This window comes from Colossoma macropomum, unplaced genomic scaffold (genome assembly GCF_904425465.1).
Source record: "Colossoma macropomum unplaced genomic scaffold, Colossoma_macropomum, whole genome shotgun sequence".
Taxonomy (NCBI): domain Eukaryota; kingdom Metazoa; phylum Chordata; class Actinopteri; order Characiformes; family Serrasalmidae; genus Colossoma; species Colossoma macropomum.
The window spans coordinates 6,449,080-6,469,735 of NW_023494806.1; the positions used below are offsets into that span (position 1 = coordinate 6,449,080).

The 20,656-nt window shown below is 40.0% G+C and overlaps 1 protein-coding gene across 2 annotated transcripts in view; it reads left to right on the forward strand.

The window, feature by feature from the left end:
- LOC118827760 (oxysterol-binding protein 2-like) overlaps positions 1-20,656 on the forward strand; it is a 127,942-nt gene that overhangs the window by 72,290 nt on the left and 34,996 nt on the right. For both annotated transcript variants that reach the window (XM_036599220.1, XM_036599221.1), the window contains one exon: positions 15,847-16,097. In XM_036599220.1, the coding sequence (XP_036455113.1) occupies positions 15,847-16,097 (251 nt within the window). The remainder of the gene's footprint in view (positions 1-15,846; positions 16,098-20,656) is intronic.

The following is a 20,656-nucleotide window of genomic DNA, read 5'->3' on the forward strand; positions in this document are numbered from 1 at the left end:
GCGCCGTCCTCTTCAGCTCCTGAAAGTTTTTGCTTCAGCCGTTTCAGACGGTGCTCAGGTTGTGGTTTGACTTTGACCCACTTCAGCAGTCTGTGGAGAATAGACCACCAGACACAGGCACAGACCGTGAGTGAGGGTGTGCGCACCCAAATGGAACCCTGCATCTGACAATCTGAGAGTCTGAGAGCATCCAGAATAAGCTGAGTTTATACAGGCAGGCTGTGTGACAGCGGGTCCTCAGGGCAGGCTGAGCTACTGTCCTTAACTGTCAGTCAAACACCCGCTCTATACCCAATTACAGAGAGCGAGAGAGAGAGAGAGAGAGAGAGAGAGAAACTCCCTAAACCTATAAGACAGTGCATCTTATTTCTAGACATTGTTTTCTTGTTTTTTTACTAGTTTAAAGTGATTTTAGTTAGTAAAGGTTTAGCTCTTATTAGGCTATGGAAGTGTGTGATAAAACTTTGGGCCATGTAAAGTGTAAAATCATCTCATAATAAGCTTACATATAAAGAATTAGACAAATTGACTCAATTTAGGATCATTTCACTTTGCAGTGTACAGAGAACACAGTTAAATAATGGCTTAAATATGGCAATTTCCGCAAATTTTAGAGCACCATTTCCAATTATTTGCTGAGTTTAATTAACTGAACATCCATCCACAATAATTTTTTATGTAAAGGGCAACTGGCATTTTCAAATGTAAAAAAATAAAATAAAATGAAGTTACAATGTTCTGATACTACTTTGATGGCATAGAACAATATTTGTGCGCTTTTATGACAAAATAAAACTAGTGAAATGCTGTAAATTGGTTGAAATAACATTATATTTACAGATAACTTGAGCATAGTTAGGCAGTATAAAATGACTAGTTTCTCTTTTAGAACCAATAAAGCACATAACTTAAAATGTTTGTGCAATATCTGCGCTCTCTTGCCCGATCTAAATCTCCGGGTCTTCTCCAGACTTTCAGGCACTCAGCTTTAATATATGCATAACAGAGGAAGTCCACAGGGTTGTAGAGTTCTAATTCGGCCGTTCATTTTGCCTTTAACCCTTGTGTGGTGTTCAGGTCTGCGGGACTCATTTTCAATGGTTACCAAAAGAAAAAATGATGTGATTTATTATTATTTCAACCTCAGATTTCTTGGCCTTTGCTCATTTTCTGTGAAGAACATATAAAATAATCAATTTTCAGTGTGTTCACACTGTTCACCCCCTTACACACTTATGTTACACATGTGGTGTTGGCTGAACCCACAGGGAGTAAACGTGTGGAGGTGCTGTGTCCTTCACTCTGTTCTCCTCCTGTATGGCCTTTTGTTAGTGTCTGGGTCTGTGTGTGTATGTGTTTGTATATGTGCGTATATTTGTGTGTGAGGGTGGACAACATGGACAGGCTGCTGACTGGCTACAGCTGCTAAAGGAGAACCCTACGCTGGCCACTTGTGATATTTTAAACATCTGGTATTTTTACATAAATTGTTATGGCTGTATTGATTTAATAAAACAATAATATGGTGGGTCCACCAGACCACTGAGTACCAAACACATCAACACCACACATAATGCGGACAATCTGTGAACTTCTAGATATGGTGTTGGGATGCAGTGGCATGTTGAGTTTCCCAAAATTCATAGCAAAACACATGATGCTGTAAATAAATGGGAGAAGTTCCAAAAATAATGAAATAAAAAATGATTTTGATGTCAGTATCAGATTCGAACTGAAACCCCACTCACTGTTGCTTTTCATATATGTGCAGTGGTCCGGCTTCACAGACCCGACATAATGCCGTCGAGGGAAATTCTCTTCAGTGGGCGTCCGAGAACGTCCGGTTGTATGCAAAAGTTTGGGCACCCTGGTCAAATTCTGTTTCGTGAAGTTGTAGGTGAAAATAAGTTAACGCATCCTCTACAGACTGCTGTATATTTTAAAGCACACTTACTGTTCATTTGCTCAATTAAATATATCAGACAAAAATAAAAGATAAAATTGTGCCTGTGCAAAAGTTATAATTTGTGCTTTATTTTTTTTCAATACGAAAAAATGGCATAAATTGGTGTCAAACTCAACCACTGAAGGGGCCATATTAAAAAATCTCAACAAATCTGTGGGCCGGAGAAAAAAAATGTTTTTATTTCATTCTTAATTGATGTTGTGCTGTAACCCAAACTGGCCATTGTTCATACAAAATACACAAACACTTCAGCAGGAAAATACAGGCGCTTGTAGTAGAGCTTGAAATATTACATTAGTACTTGAAATATTCATAATTTAAATGCCCCCAGGAGCTCAGACTTTTAAACCTACCTATCTGCTTTAACTAGACACCTGACATCCTTTCTTTGCTGCAAGTTCATTAAGACTTGGGCTCAGTTTCTGAGCTGCTGAGCTGACGTTAGGTGTTTATGTTGATTGAACCGCAGCTGAAATGCAGCTAGTGTGTTTGGTAATATGACTGATGTGGAATTGTGTAGAACTGAGGTGTAACCGCTGTCCCATAGACTGTTGTTGGGGTAGGAGAGTCAGAGCACACATGACGTTGCAGTGCATGCTGGGGACTGTAGTACAGCGCATTGTGAAATGGGCTAGTATTTACAGAAGATTAAAATACTTTTGCAGGCCGGATGGGATTGTGTCGTGGGCCTGATCCGGCCCGCGGGCCGGATTTGACACATGGGCTGTAGAGGATGCACTTTCACACAGAAAATAAACAAAGCATCTAATCTGACCGCTGTACGTTGGCAGTAGGCAGCATCACTGTCATATCAAAACAGTTTCCTTTTACACTGCAGGAACAAGCAGCAAAGCCATCTTCGAGAATAACGTTATTTCAGTCAGTCTACAGTGTTGTCCTAGTTTTGTCATAAGGGCCCAAGTAATCTTTTGTAAGATCACGGGACCAAAAAAAGGCCACCTGCGACTGAAACGTACATACTAGCGTGTAATACCTCCATGAGCACAAACAACAGCTGCGATTTGATTTGGCATGGACTGGACAAGTTTCTGGATGCAGGTGACATCACTCAGGTGTTCAGCCACTCTTGCATCAAAGAATTGCGCAGTTTGTCCAGATTTCGTGGAAGCCTTCCCTGGAGTCTTACTCGTTGTTCCAGGTAGTCCCACAGATTTTTAAGAGGATTCAAATCTGGGGATTTCGCGGGTCAGTCCAGATGTATGAATGCTCCTGAGTTCCAACGTTGTGAGCAGAAGTGAGGAAAGTCCATGGTATGGCATGGTATGGCTGCTCCATATGTCCATGGTACGCAGTTCTCTGCATAGTGTCCTTTCAAAACTTGGTTGTGAAAGACCTGCATTGATTTTAGATGCAATTGCTGCCTAAAAGCGATTTTTAATCACAAGCCGTAAGACACGCCTGTGATCCCTGTCCGTCAGTTTCATCTATCAGCCACAATTCTGACAAGAATTTCCTGTAGACTGGGATTTTGGCCATTGCTGGTGACCCATATGACCTTACGCTTCAGTACGCCTGCAAATTTAGCTACTTCCTTCACACTGTGGCCCAAATGTAATCACTCCTTTTTGCCAGTTATTAACATCTGCTTTGCGAACCGTTTTCCACACATCGAACAAGACATTCACTGCACTGTACCACCTTTTCTCAATCTATGAATCCCATCGCACAGCGTGCAGCTATTTATAGCACAATCATCTGCAGGAGCCTGAAGTTACTACCATCTTAAACACACAAAGTGACTAAAAACAATTTTTGTCTGAGGAGCTTATGTCACCACAATCTTGTCAAAACATTGCAACTTGGATCAATAGAAATGGTCCCAAATGGTCTCTTTACAATAAGATACATTAAAAGTTAAGAATGTTTTTCTTTTTAGCATTTTAGTAGCAGTGTAGTTGCAGCAGTGGGGTTATGCTGGTTTGCTCATTGTCTTTGAGACAGTGTTGCAGCTGTGTGAGAGTGGACAAGGTCCAGAGAAAGGAAAACAAACACCATTACCTCACTCTGTTCTGTTGGATGGGCTCAGAGGCAGATGTGTGTGTGTGTGTTACGTGACATGCCACCCTTGAGGCGTGACTTGTGTGGTAATGACCTGCTTGCTGCACGCTGTCGACCTTGCTACACTGAGCCACCCATCCAGACCGTTTAGTGTGCGTGTTCATGTGTGCGAATATGTGTGCTTTGTGTGTATTAAACCAGGTTGTGGGATGCAGCAGCAATGCTGTATGTGTTATTGTCCTCAAGGTCCTACTTTATAGGGGTCACTGATCAGATTGGCTGTTTGAAAAATGATCAGCCATATCCGGTGTTCTGCTTACACACGCACTTGGGTTTATTACTAAGCGCTGACTGAGTAAGGTGTCTTATTTTTTTACGTTATTTAAATATAAATTAACTTTGCATGATTTGCTGAAGAGGTTCTGTTCACTTGTTCTACTTTAAAAATCAACAAAATAGGAGGTGACCAAACTTTCACATACAACTGTGTAACCTAGCGCTTAAAGTAAGTCCTGTATGTGTATTTTTACTTGTAATATGGATCGATTGGCCCCTAATTTCTTCAGAGTTGTGTTCGGTGTTATCTGATAGCAAAACAAGCTCACAAATTTCATTGACAGCTTTCTTATTCTTCAGTTTCATATTTGGCATCTGTACGATCAAATTCACGCAAGGTAGAAGTGCATGTAAATTTCAAGATCAATGGACCAAAAAAAGAGGCTCAAAATTCTGGTTCCTTTGACTTAAATTAAAAGTAAAGTGATTAGAGGTTAACCAAAAATATTATCAGTATCATCTGTAATACTAATAAAAAGAATAACAGTAATATTAATAATTTCTGCGCATGGCAATCCAGAACAAAAGTGGATGTAGCTGTTTTATGCACATTGGTATAAACACATGCTGCAACTATGTCATGTTCCATAAAGACACGTCACATCGTTGTACCGTCTTCTTCATCTTCTTTCTTTCACATTTTATTCTTTCCAGTGGTTGTTATTTTAACACTATAAACTTTGGTCAGTAGGGGGAGCTGTGCACTCACTGCTTGACCTCAGACTCCACCAACTGAATAAATAAGGTGTATGTAGGCTGGCACTTGATTTCACGCACTAAATCTGATTCATCATTTGTACTTAAATCTCTGCTTGTTTACACGTTGTAGGAAAGCTTTATGAGTCAGACACAGAGTAGTTTGTACATCATTAAAGGCAGTCAAATCAGCGACTGACTAATAAGGGTGAGTAAAAAGAGCATTTAAAGGGGCCATGTAATATATATATATATTACGATTGTGTTTTAGGGCCACTGTTAATAAAAATAAAATTAGCAGGCTTCAAGAATAAAGTCGTAATATTTCAAGAATAAAGTCGTAATATTTCAAGATTAAAGTCGTAATATTTCAAGAAAAAAAGTTGTAATATTTGGAGGATAAAGTGGGCTAACTGTAGGGGGGCTAACTGTAGGGGGGCTGCCGTAATGTGTTGGTGTCTTGGTTGCTGTACTAGCGCCAGAGTTCCACTCGCTCCTGTCTCTTTGCAAAGCCTTTGGCCACAATATTGCGACCTTTCCTGGTATTAAAGCCACTTTAATGTCGTAATTCTACAACTTTTTTTCTTGAAATATTATGACTTTTTTCTCGAAGTGTACTATTTTTATTTTTATTAACGTGGCCCTAAAACACTGTTGTAAATTTATTTATTTATTTATTTATTTCAGTTTTTGACATAAAATGAAAAAGCAGGTGCTCTTTTCATTTTGTGTACATTTCATGAAGAATGGACCAAAAGAAACGGCCTAAAATTACTTGGAAAAACGTCTGGTTCCATTGACTTACAGTACGTTTTTTCCTTCTGCTGTAAAGTTAACATTTTGGAGATACAAGGTTTTGTTTCGAGAACAGCGATATGATTTTTAACCAGGCTGCTTAGGAGCTTAATTCCCATAAATGGACCTTATGAAGAGTGAAAACTTGAACAATGTTTAAATACTACATCAAATTCTTTTATTCCAGAAAAAAAAAAAAAAACATTTTTTGTGATGTGGGCCTTTAAAATAACATTCAAATTGCTCCACAGTGGAATATTGCTTAAGCAGATTTTTTGCCAAGACTGTAAAAAAAAAAAGAAAGGAATAAAAAATATTTTTTTAGATATTCTCTCTGCTTCAAATAACATTTAATGTTCTCCCTTGCCAAGGTTCAGTTAATGACCTTTACAAGTAGCAAGAAAGTGAACATAGAAAGTCTGGAAAAGTGTTGAAAGGGCCAGAGCCTTATTTTTACAGATATGAAATGGCACAGAGTTCACAAACGGAGAGTGCAGGAATGATCAGGCTGGATGAGTGTTAGTCAAAACTTTAGCATGTAGGCTAATTAAGTATAAACTCAGAAGAGGCCCTAATTAGTGTCTGAACCAGCTACAGTGGACAACTTGACAGAAATAAAATAATATTAAAAGGCAGATGTAGAGAGAGAGAGACAGTTGAGGCTATTTTTAGAGGCCTGTCGCTCTGTCTGTGAATGCTGAGACAGAACATAGAGGATAATTGGGCTCTTTCTTCGCTCGTCTGCACCACAAAATGTTTCATCACTGCCAGTGCTCGCAGTTTGATGATCGTCTTCATGCTCTTTTGATTCTATACAGGTCATAGAGGGGATTCTTACACTTGAGGGCGTTTGACCAAGTGTCTTAAAGGGCTCATAATTAAGAAAAAACTAAATATCCTTGCTTTTGTGGAGTTAAAGAGTTTAATGTAGTATGAAAACATTGTTAAGCTCTGCAGTCAATACAGTACATATATATATATATATATATATATATATATATATATATATATACACAGCACCTGCCTCCTAAGCCTGCAGCCGTTTAGCCCCACCCAAATTGAAGTTATGGAGTGTTTCAACCCAGAATGCTCTAAAAATGAGGCACAGTACTGGGCAGCCAATCAGAACAGAGGTCATTTACATATATCAGTCTTAAGGGCACAGTAACAAAAACTGGCCATTTAATTCTAAGGGATAACGAGAGGTTGGATGATGGTCATGTAAAAATGAATAACATCATACAACGAAAATGTAGGACATGAAAAAAGAGGGGAGAATGGGTTCTACACCATTCACGCTATTCTAGAATGTTCTCACCCATTTACATTGTTCTAGTAAGTTCTAACCCATTCAAACTGTCCTAGAATTTTTTCCCCCATTCACACTGTTCTAGAATGTGCACCCCCATTCAGATTTTTCTAGAATGTTCTCACCATTCATGCTGTTCTAGAATGTTCTCCACATCCACCCTGTTCTAGAACATACATCCCCATTAAATTGTTCTAGATTGTTCTCCCTGTCCACACTGTTCTGGAGTGTGCATCCCCGTTAAACCCATTCTGGATCGTTTTCTAGATTATTCTACCCCTTTTCATGCCATTCTAGAAGGTTCTCAACCATTCTAGAACAGTGTGCATTGGGAGAACGGTCTAGAACACACATTTCCACTGTTATGGAACATTCTCACACATCCCCATTGTTATAGAACATTCATCCCCATTCGGACTGATCTAGATTATTCTCACTAATTCACTATATTCTAGTTTGTTCTCACACATTCACTCTGTTCTAGATTGTTCTCCTGTTTCACATTGTTCTAGATTGTTCTCCCAATGCACACTGTTCTAGAATGTTCTCCCCGACATTGTTGCGGTTGTTTTTTGGGGTTTGTTGGGTTGGTGTGTGCTGGACTTTAAAGCACACGAGTGTTGCTGAGCTTTAGTGTCAGTCAGAGCTGTAGTTTAAACCCCCCTGAAGTATTTGATGTGAGTTTCAAATGGTTATTGGTGGGTGGAACCATAACACCCACGCAGCACAGCTGATTGTGTATGTGTCAGATAACATTTGTGTAATAACTGCACTTTAGTGATGCAGTAAACAAAGTCATCATATGATTTCTTCGTATTTAACTGACCCAAATGTCAAACAAACACAAGGGTAGTTTGTTGATTTGCTTTTTATCGGCTGCCGTCTGTGAAAGCGAGAAACAGGGTTAAACTCAGGATCATTCATTTTTCCCGTTTCTTTGTGAAAGTTATTAGTCTGCTGGCTACGTTGGCGATGGAAGGTTGGCCACATGAATCTAAAAAAATCAGTGACTTCTTTAGTTTTGTTCCAACAAAGAAGTCAAAACAATTACCATTTTTAAATGCTGTTAAAACGTCTACCGCTGTCCAGGATCCACCCAAATTGGGAGGGAGAAACGTGAAAACTCTAAATTTGCAGGTGGACAGGTTTTTAGACAGCTTGAACAACAGCAGTCATTATAGCATAATCTTCTTTTCTATTAACAGCTCCAGTTTATCCTCATAAGCCAGATTTACCTCTGAATAACTGGTCGACATGGTCTTCTCTATTTTTTACGTTGTTCCCTTTGACTGCTTGATTTGTGTTTCTGGCAGCATCTTCGTTTGAAATAAAAATGAAGCTCTCATTCTTCTTACAGACCGTGACCAGACTAAACCACTGACTGTTTACACAGAGGGGTGACAGAATGCAGGATGCATTGCTGCTGGGACTTTATCTAAAACAAGTCTTTAATTATTGTTTAATTACTGAGCGTGTTTACATGCACTCAATAATGCAATCATAATCAGATTTCTGCAGTTATCTGATTATTCAAATGATCATAAACGGTATACTCTATTCTTGGATTGGAGTAAGGTCTGGAAATCTGAGGAAGAAATCCAATAAAGAGAGCTGGATTTTAGCCTAGTAATCAGATTTCTCAGTGCATGTGAACTCTTGCTCTGATTTCTTTCGTATTTCTCAGTCTGTGCATGTGTGAAAACAGACCGCGGTACCGGAAATAAGCGAGCAGCGTTGCTGCGAGACGCAGGAAAACATTTCTGGAGCAACGCTGAAACCAAACACATGCATGACGAAATGAAGGATTCAGTTATTTTTATCTTCTAGTTGATGTAGGTCCATATTTTTCAGATAAAGAGGCTCGATGTTCAAAAAAACGACGGCATGAAATTTGGGTTTTACGTTAACATTTACGTCACGTCTTTTTCTGTAAGTTTATTGGCTGGTTGCAAAGCAGAAATCTGATTACTGTCTGACTCATGTAAATCTGGAGTTTCCCCAATATCTGATTACTCAAGTGCCTGTAAACGCATTGATCGAATTACTGACAAAATCTGATTTTCTGCAGTTATCAGATCATTAAGTGCATGTAAACACACTCACTGAAGCAATTCAATTAAGAATCATTCAGTAAGCCTAGAAATCTCAAAAAAAGGTTTAGTCTTTGAGGACCCCTGTCCTTTCAAGGCCATAATCCTCCACCTCCTTATGGCGCTCAGCAATTTTACCACTTACCAATTTTATTTTACAGATCACACAATGATTTTATTCAGCATATTTCCTTAACACGCCCCCCAGTGCCCCCTGAAAGTAATACCACATACATGACCAATAACAACCTCGCATCTGGGTTCCCTCTCTTCTCTATTCATTTCCTCTCTCTCTCTGTCTCTCTCTCTCTCTCTCTTTCTCTCTCTCTCTCTCTCTCTCTCTCTCTCTCTCTCTTTTCCTCCCTCTCTTACTCTGTTTTTTCTGTTCCTTTTGTCTGGGATGAGTAATGTCACCTCTGCTGACTGTGTGAAAGTTTGTGTGTGTGTGTGTGTGTGTGTGTGTGTGTGTGTGTGTGTGTGTGTGTGTGGTCTCGCTGGGTTGCATTGACAGCGGTCAGCAGTCACGTTCTTTCACAGAAACATCATTAGACACGCATGCAGTGAGCTGCGGTTGAGTAATGAGGAGGTTAATGTAGTGTTGAGTCTGCTGACTGTTCCTGTATGTTCTGCTGAGGAGAGAGAAACCAGCCAGTCTGTCCATCTCCTCCGTCTTCTCTCCTCTGATGCTGCCAAATCCTCTCCGCTGTTCTGCTGCTCAAAGATTTCTAAATCCTGTACCCTATTCTAGTGCCCCCAAAGGTTGCCTCTGCGCCTGTTCTGCTGCCCCAAAGGAGGTTTCCAAACCCTCTGTCTCTAGTGCTACTCCCATAGAGAGATGCCAAATCCTCTCCTGTTTTCTAATGCCTCTAAGGAGGCTGCCAAATCTCAGTCCCAGAAGAGGGTGCCAAATGGAGTTTGTGAGAGGTCCCGCTGCTGTGTTCACTACTCTCTATGCCCCCAAGTAACCTCTCCACTGCAGTCAGGTTGCTCAACTCTGAACAGCAATGTCTGAGAGAAGCTAAATTTCCTGACTCTGCTCCAAGACATTTCCTCAAAGTTAGAAATATGCTGTGCATGTGTGTTAGATTTGTGCTATGAGTCATACTAACAATCACATTGTGCTGTGTACTTCATACAGTAAAGTGCTGGCAGCAGTGCAACCAGCAAACATCAGCATTCTTAACCAAGACACCAACATTCTCCACCAACCACCATCATTCACCACCAAACACCATTGTTCACCGCCAGATTCTGTCATTTACCACCAGACACCAGCATTTACCTCTGAACACCTCCAAACACCAACATTTTCAAACATCTTCATATACCACCAAACACCAGCGTTCACCACCAAACACCAGTGTTCACCACCAAACACCAGGATTCTCTCAACATCAACGTTTTCCAACAAACAACATCATTCACCACCAAATGCTGTAATTCTTCAACAAACACCATCATTCACCACCAAACTCCATCATTCATCATCAAACACCATGATTCTTTGAACACCAGCATTTTCCAAAAAACATTATCCTTCCTCACCAAACACCATAATTCTCCACCAAATACTGTCATTCTCCACCAAACACAAACATTCTTCACCAAACTCCGTAATTCATCACAAAACACATTTACTCTTAGAACATCAACACTTACCATCAATCACCAGTACTCTCTCCACCAAACACTAACATTCTCCAACACCAACATTCACAACCAAAAGCAATCATTCTCCACTAAACACCATTGTTCACCACCAAATTCTGTCATTCACCACTAGACACCAGCATTCACGTCTAAACACCTTGTGTCTGAACACCAAACCAACTATTCACCATTTTCAAACATCTTCATTCATCACCAAACACCATGATTTTTCCGTCAGTAATTCACTGCCAAACACCAATGTTCACCACCAGATTCCTTCACCAAACTCTATCATTCACCATCAAACACCATCATTATCCACCAAACACCAGTCTTCTTAATCAGACACTAACGTTCACTGCCAAACACCATCATTCTTCACCAAACACTAACATTCACAACCAAACACCATCATTCTTTACCAAACATCAACACTTACCCACAAGCACTAGTGTTCTCTCCAGTAAACACTAATATTCCTCCAACACCAATATTCACAACCAAAAAACAATCATTCTCCACTAAACACCAACATTCTCCAAACACCAACGTTCACCTCCAACACCAATATTCACAATCAAAAAACAATCATTCTCCATTAAACACCAACATTCTCCAACAAACACCAACATTCACCTCCAACACCAATATTCACAACCAAAAACAATCATTCTCCACTAAACACCAACATTCTCCAACAAACACCAACATTCACCTCCAACACCAATATTCACAACCAAAAACAATCCTTCTCCACTAAACACCAACATTCTCCAACAAACACCAACATTCACCTCCAACACCAATATTCACAACCAAAAACAATCATTCTCCACTAAACACCAACATTCTCCAACAAACACCAACATTCACCTCCAACACCAATATTCACAACCAAAAACAATCATTCTCCACTAAAAACCAACATTCTCCAACAAACACCAATATTCACAATCAAAAACAATCATTCTCCATTAAACACCAACATTCTCCACTAAACACCAACATTCACCTCCAACACCAATATTCACAACCAAAAACAATCATTTTCCACTAAACACCAACATTCTCCAACAAACACCAACATTCACCTCCAGCACCAATATTCACAACCAAAAACAATCATTCTCCACTAAACACCAACATTCTCCACTAAACACCAACATTCTCCAACAAACACCAACATTCACCTCCAGCACCAATATTCACAAAAACAATCGTTCTCCACTAAACACCAACATTCTCCAACAAACACCAATATTCACAACCAAAAACAATCATTTTCCACTAAACACCAACATTCTCCACTAAACACCAACATTCTCCACTAAACACCAACATTCTCCAACAAACACCAACATTCACCTCCAGCACCAATATTCACAAAAACAATCGTTCTCCACTAAACACCAACATTCTCCAACAAACACCAATATTCACAACCAAAAACAATCATTCTCCTCTAAACACCAACATTCTCCACTAAACACCAACATTCTCCAACAAACACCAACATTCACCTCCAGCACCAATATTCACAAAAACAATCGTTCTCCACTCAACACCAACATTCTCCAACAAACACCAATATTCACAACCAAAAACAATCATTTTCCACTAAACACCAACATTCTCCAACAAACACCAACATTCACCTCCAGCACCAATATTCACAAAAACAATCGTTCTCCACTCAACACCAACATTCTCCAACAAACACCAATATTCACAACCAAAAACAATCATTTTCCACTAAACACCAACATTCTCCAACAAACACCAACATTCTCCTCCAACACCAATATTCACAACCAAAAACAATCATTCTCCACTAAACACCAACATTCTCCAACAAACACCAACATTCTCCTCCAACACCAATATTCACAACCAAAAACAATCATTCTCCACTAAACACCAACATTCTCCAACAAACACCAATTATCTAATATTGGCCGTTCTTTTATAGCGTTCCAGAAAAAGAGCTGTCAAGCCAAATGAACCAGTGTGATTGGGGGAGAATGTTCTAGAACGGTGTTGAATGGGAAGAAAACAATCTAGAAACTGCCTAAGTTGTTGAAGAGTGTTTGGTCTGTATGCTGCACTTCTAACTGTTTTCTCTTTGTCCGGTGGCTTTGTTGCTGGTACAAATCCCTGCAGTCTCTTTCTGCAGTCCATTTACTCTCTATATATAGAGCTTCATTTGTTTTAACCGGACAGCCATTAGCTACTGATGCGGCTTATTCCGAACCGGAAGCCCAGTGGGTCTGTCGCGATCGATACCGCGAGTTGCACGCTGGCTCACTGTGGTGCCCTCTGTTCTGTGAGAGGGAACGTATTAGAGATTTGTGTTAGCATTAGAGAGGTGCTGCTTGTGTATAATGTAAATGTATGTGTGTGATGTGTGGGTTGGTTCTCCTCTGGAGGTTTGAGATAAGTGGGATTGTTAGTCTGTGAGCCATGCGGTTTGTGTGTGTATATGTGTGGCCCATGGTAACTGGAGCTTTGATTAGAGAGGAGCTTGCTTCTGTGCCTCATTAGCACTAACTGTGGGCTGTGGGGTCAACAGGGGTCAAGCTCATGGGGACGGCTGAAGACATGCATGGCTGTCTTCTATGGTGTTCATTTTAGCATTTGATGTTTTCTGTGCTCATTTTCTTTCTGCACTGCGTTTCACCAAAGGCAGGTTTTCCTTATGTCGCCTTGTGCAAAAGTTTGGGCTCCCCTCATCAAATGTGCCATGTTTTGTTCATTTTCTAAGAACACATCCTCACACATTTTAACGAACAATTACAGTTTATTTGTTAAATGTAACATTTTAGAGAAAAAAATAAATAAACATGAAATATGGCCTGTGCAAAAATGAATGGCACATTTTGTATTTGATGCTTTATTTTTTCAAATATGTTAAAGACAGAAAATAAGTACAGATTGTGCACTAAAGTTTGCAGAAAAATCATATCAAATTTGTTCCCTGTAGAGGATGTTTTACAACAAAATACATAATTTGACCTTTTGCAAAGGACTGTAAATATTACATTTAACCATTAAACAGCATTTAAAATATAGCAATATTATCTACATATGCAGCAATTGTTAATTAAACACTTCTCAGATTACAAGAATGATAGATTCTTTGGAAGAGTCTCTTCCGAAGTCAGTAAGTCAGTAAGATCCTGCAGGCCGATTATAACTTCAGCTCCAGGTACGTTGTAAAAAATTAAAATTCAGGTCAACCTAAAATTTTAAGTAAACTTCTGCATAGCTTTTTACATTTTCTCAACTTAATTTAATCAGAAGTAGTCTGGTCTCAGTTGAGCTTACTCAAAAAAAAAAAAAAATCAATCAGTTTAGTCAATGCAAGCTCCCACACTCAGGCTATAACTCCCTATAGTGGGGCAGTCGTGGGCTGGAGGTTAGGGAACCAGCCTTGTGACCAGAAGGTCGCCGGATCGATCCCCTCAGCCGACAGTACGTGACTGAAGTGCCCTTGAGCAAGGCACCTAACCCCCAACTGCTCCCCGGGCGCCGTGGATAGGGCTGCCCACCAAGTGTGCTCACTGCCACCTAGTGTGTGTATGTGTTCACTAGTGTGTATGTGGTGTTTCACTGCACGGATGGGTTAAATGCGGAGGTCTAATTCTGATGTGTTCAGACACAGTTGGCTAAAAAGGTTCATTTCATTTTAGTGCCTCCAGCCTTTGGGGGATAAAGGCTTCCTAATGTCAGACCTCTGACCATGAAGGATCGTGGCGTCACCAGGATTCAACCTCAGTTAAGACAGTTGAATCACTTAGGAACACTGGTTAAATATCTATATATCCAAGAAAAAATATAAAGGTGACTTAACTCAGCCCTGTGCTTTTATCATCCCTCATACTCAGACAGAGAGCACAGTAAGTTGCCCTGGCTTGTATTGAAGAATCCAAACCCCAACCCTCACCAGGGGACCAGCCGTATGTCTGGAGAATTGAAGTTTATTTGTTGCGCGCAGATACCAGACACCTAGCCAGCCCGTAAGACAATAGACTGATGCAGTTTTATAGCGGGACTGATGCCAAGATTAGGCTCAGCCTATACATGACAAGTGACAGGTGTGACAGACGTGACCGTGTAGGGATAAACAAAAGTAAGCAGAGCAGAATGTTCTGAATACAATCACAGTACCGGCACACACAATACTGAATATAAGTGAAATATTCATAATAATAATATTTCATAATAATGAAATAACTTTTTGCAAACAAGCAAAGTTTCAGTTTAAGATTTATTTGCAACTTAGTTACAAACATAAATTAGCAAAAACAAATTTACCATAAAATGAAATAGTGTTTGTATAAATTCAGAAAAAAGACGCGTCAGTCACAACTGCATATGTGTACATATTTCTATATTTTGGTCTGTTTACACAAAGTTAGGCTAGTTCATCATTTATGTTGGAGTAGACACTCTCAAGCTTTTACACTGCTGCACTGACATTGAACCGTGTGCTGCACTGGGTCAGTATGACCAACAGGTCAAAACAAGCTCAAAACAAAGTGCGCTGTGCCCTGATTGGTGTTCTTGCTTTACGCTACTTTTGTTTTGGCGTTCCGTTTTTATACACACATAAACCAAAAGGAACGACAGGTTATGCATAATGTAGTGGAGTAAAAAGTGAGATATCTGACTTTGAAATGTAGTGGAGTGAAAGTGAAAAGTCGCCCAAAATGGAAATACTTCAGTAAAGTACAGATACACAAAAAACTACATAAGTACGGTAACAAATTACATTTACTTCGTTACTGTCCACTACTGGTCACAGAGTAAAAAAATGAATTACAGACATCCGCCTGATAAACTAATCCAGTCTGAGTAGAGCTTTTGTTTGCTTCTAAATACAATCCACAGTTATACCGTAACCTCTTTGTTTTGTTTCTTTCTTCTTTTGCTCTGACTTTTTCCACACTCTTTACCTGTCTGTTTTTCTCCCCTTGTGTGTATAGATGACTCAGGTGAGGAGGAGCCCACGTCCCGCTCCGACCGCAGTGAACTGCAGGGGGCGCTGAAGACCTTGGCCAGTAAACTGGATGACCTGTGTACGTGTAATGAGCTGATAGCGAAGCACGGTGCGGCCCTGCAGCGCTCCCTCAGCGAGCTCGAGGCCCTGCGTGTCCCGCTCGAGGGCAGCGAGAAGATCAAGGCCGTCAATGAGAGAGCCACTCTGTTCCGCATCACCTCCAATGCTATGATCAACGTGAGTAAACATGCCAGTTCGTACGCTGGCTTCACACGGAAACTTTCACGTTAAATGGTCATTTTAATTACATTAAGTACTAATCAGAACTAGAACTAACAGCTAATCAGAGTTGCATGCAGTTTGATTATATAACATTCATTTATTCTAGCTCAGTTCAGTCCAGTCCAGTTCCTAGACCTGACCGGTCATCGTGGGACTAGAGGGATGCTGTAGCTGACAGGGTTTACCCACTCTGGCCTCTGCTGGGCTGCAGCGGGCGGGTCAAACACGTGAACGTCTGTCCGCTAAAGATGTTCGCCAGACAATTCTCCCTCTGTTGACCTTGTTTTCAGCCTCCCTCAAGGGTATTCTGAAGGGCGGTCTTGGACATTGTGTTGTGGTGGGTCACGTGGCCAAACCAGGAAAGCTGCTGGTGCTTTATTATTGTCAGAAGGGGTTCACAGTGGTCCACCAGAGAGGTGACCATGCTTTGTACATAGTCATTGGTCTTACATTCTTCTATGCTTTTGAAACTGTTGTCAGTGCCTTACTAGCTTTTATATTAGTGGTGTCAATTGATTTAAAATAATTGAATTAATCACAATAATAGGTTGTGATTAATCATGATTAATCGTGAAGTTTAAATAGTATTTACTCGTATTTTTGTAAACGGCAGTGAAAAAGCATGGCTAAATTGTGCTTCGGCTGTGCCAGCGTTGCCTTAAGTGTGTCTTTGGACCCACTTTATCATTTCAGGGGTTGAATTCCAGCTTGTGGGGACATCCTGGATGAGTGTCTCCTCTTCTTGACCATGAGAGGCTTGCTGAACTTTCAGCTCTGCTGTGTTTGCAGGACCATGTTTGAAATGTCTGACTATTTTACGGCACTTGGCTAAAGCATCGACAAACCCGCTGTCACAGAGAGCCGCTGTGCCTCTGTATAACGTGCGCTGCACAGGGCAAATGCTCGAAACTTAGATTCCTTGCTGCCGCAATCATATTGCAAGCGCTATCTGTTCTTATAGTGGTGACCTTTAGTCATCCAGTTCCAGAGTTCCTCAGTCATCGTGTTATCTGTGTTTGTGCCTTTGAGGAAATCCGCGTGGGAATAACGGGAGGAAGTTGGGGTTAAACTTAGTAATATAATTAAATAAATTAATTAAAATTAAAATGTAATGTATTTTATTTGTTGTCGGAACAAAACCTCGTATCTCCAAAATGGTAACTTTACAGGAGAAGGAAAAAACCTACTTTACTTTTAATGTAAGTCAATGGAACCAGAATTTTTTCGAAGTCATTTTGGGTCAGTTCTTTTGGTCCATTCATCATGAAATTTACACACAATGTAAAGGGGAACAGGTATTTTCAAATTATGTCAAAAACTGAAAAACGACAAAAATTTAGAGGTGTGCATAAATCTGTACAGATTATGGAAAAATTACAGGATTATGGGATTATCAGAGATTTTTGCTTTTTTGGTATTATATGATTAATCGTGCTTAATATGACCAGGAACATGAACTAACAAGGTAAAAAGGTTACCTTTGATTTCAGGTTGGCTTTAATTGTTACAGAACCTTTATGTTATGTTGAGGTTTTTTAAACGTTAAAAAGGTTTCTAACAGGCGCATCTCATTGACTAATGTCCTACTTCTTTACTTATTTACTGCTCAGTTACATTGAAAGATTCTTTAGGGAGCCAGAAATGGCTCTTCTGTGCAAATGGATAGACCCTAATTTAAAACAGGAACAACAGAGCTGTACAAGAGAGATAACAGCATTCTAGGTTCACAAAAAATGAGAGCGAATATAAATGATAACTTGAAAGAGATTTTTTTTTAATGTGCAAGTGAATATTATAAGATCATGAGCAGAATAACTGTATGTATAACTACAGAAATACTATGATAATTCCAGACTATTGTTGAATAATAAACCTAAGTTTTCATGTTACACTGCTCAGAACCTTCCAGTCTGAATGAGGTCAATAACACTGTTGACTGAAAACTGACTCATTATAGAGCCTAATGGCTGTATGTCGGAATGACGAGCCAGGTAGATCATTGACTAATTAACCTTTTTTTCCTTGTAAATTGAAAAGGAAAACTGTACCTTATCCTGACCCTGTTTAACCTGGACAAATCACAAATCTAAGCAAAAAAACATTCTTCATAAAGTTCATACCGCGGCTTTTTTTTTTTAAATATCGCAGCACTTTACCTGAAAATATGAATTTACATCATCTGGAAGATGAAGAATATTCAAATCCTTTATGTTGTGTTTGGTTTCAGAGGTGCTCCAACAGTGTTTTGCTGCATCTCGCAACATCCACCGTCTGATCTCGCGCATGCACAGACTGAGAAATCCGATAGAAATCAGCGTAAGAGTTTACATGCACTGAGAAATCTGATTTATCGGATTTCTTAATCGGATTTCTAGATCGGCGTATGGTGTTTACATGACCATTTGAATAATCTGATAACTGCAGAAATCCGATTATGATTGGATTATTGAGTGCATGTATATGCACTCATTGTTTCTTCATTATTTATCATTCATACTTCATTAGACAAGTGTAGAAATTCTGATACATATTCTAACGTTTCAGTCTGTACATTTAACCTGCCATTTATATCTAAGATCTTAGAAAAAGCTGTAGCCCAGCAACTTAGTTCATATCTACATAAGAACCACATATTTGAGAAATTCCAATCTGGATTCAGGCCACATCACAGCACTGAGACAGCTCTAGTTAAGATAACAAATGATCTTCTTCTTGCCTCTGATCAAGGCTACATATCCCTGTTAGTGCTACTTGACCTCAGCGCAGCTTTCGATACGATAGACCACAATATTCTCCTTGAAAGGTTAGAAAACATGGTTGGAATCACAGGGACCGCCCTATCATGGTTCAACTCTTACTTAACAGAACGTTATCAGTTCGTAAAGGTAAATGACTTATCTTCCAGTTATTCACAAGTAAGATCTGGAATTCCGCAAGGCTCTATTTTAGGACCATTATTATTTACATTATACATGTTACCGTTAGGCACAGTTATAAGTAGCCATGGCATTAACTTTCACTGTTACGCAGACGATACGCAACTGTACATATCAGCCAAGCCTGATGACAAATACAGGTTAAAGAAAATAGAGGACTGTGTAAAAGATGTGAAGGGTTGGATGTCGCGTAACTTCCTCCTCCTAAACAGTAACAAAACAGAGGTTCTCCTTCTGGGTCCAAAAGTGGCAAGAAATAAATTATCAGATTTAACTTTAAATCTCGCTGACTTTCCAGTTATACCAGGTTCAGCAGCAAAAAATCTTGGTGTAATACTCGATCCAGATTTATCATTTGATCAACACATAGGCAGCATCACTAGGACAGCTTTTGTACATCTTCACAATATCGCCAGAATAAGAAATGCCTTATCGCTGCACGATGCAGAAACATTAGTACATGCCTTTATTACCTCAAGGCTAGATTGCTGTAACGCATTACTGTCAGGATGCACCAGCAGGAATTTAAGTAAACTTCAACTAGTTCAAAATGCTGCAGCCAGGGTTCTCACTAAAACTAGAAAATTTGATCATATCAGTCCAGTTCTATCATCACTCCATTGGCTGCCTGTTAAATTCCGTATAGATTACAAAATTCTTTTATTGACGTATAAAGCCCTACATGGGCTCCTGAGTACCTGCAAGACCTTATTTCCCTTTACGAGCCACCACGATTACTCAGATCACAGAGTGCTGGCTTTTTAATAGTTCCCAGAATTCAGAAGGTTTCATCTGGGGGAAGAGCCTTTTCTTATAAAGCCCCCAAACTCTGGAATGATCTTCCAGAAAATGTTCGGGACTCAGACTCAGTTGCAATCTTCAAATCTAGGCTGAAAACTCATTTGTTTAGTTTAGCTTTTGGTAGCTAATGTTTCCCCTTGGATAAAGGCCATGGACGCAGGGAATTATAGTAAACTGAGACTGGTGCTGTCGTCCCGCCGCTCACACGCGATCACTCAGGTTTGTGGACGGTGGAGCGGAGGAATGCCAGATTGTTTCAGGGTGCTCCCGTGTCTGTGTGCCCTTTCGGTTCTCTCTTTTTAGTTAAGCTGTTATAGTCAGATCTGCCGGAGTCGTTAGCCACACTCTGGAAATGTTTTACATACTACTATACATACACCCATACAGAAATAAACTAACTCCATTTCCCTACCTTTCTTCCGAGAAAACGACTGCCCACCTGTCCGGCCGGACACTGCTGGATGATTGTTTGTAGAGCTCTCCGGCTACCCGCTTCAGACCAGTTACCCACAACCCAGTCACCGCCACCTGCCTTGGACTGGCTGCCCACTCTACACTGAAGTCTCCTAACTATTACTACTATTACTATTAATATTAGTAGAATAATAATTTTGTACGTAGTTTGACCAGAGGAGGATGGGTCCCCCCATGTGAGCCTTGGTTCCTCCCAAGGTTTCTTCCTCAACTGAGGGAGTTTTTCCTTGCCACTGTCGCCCCTGGCTTGCTCACCTGGAGGATTTACATTTCATGTTGAAACTTTGTTCTAAACGGATTTCT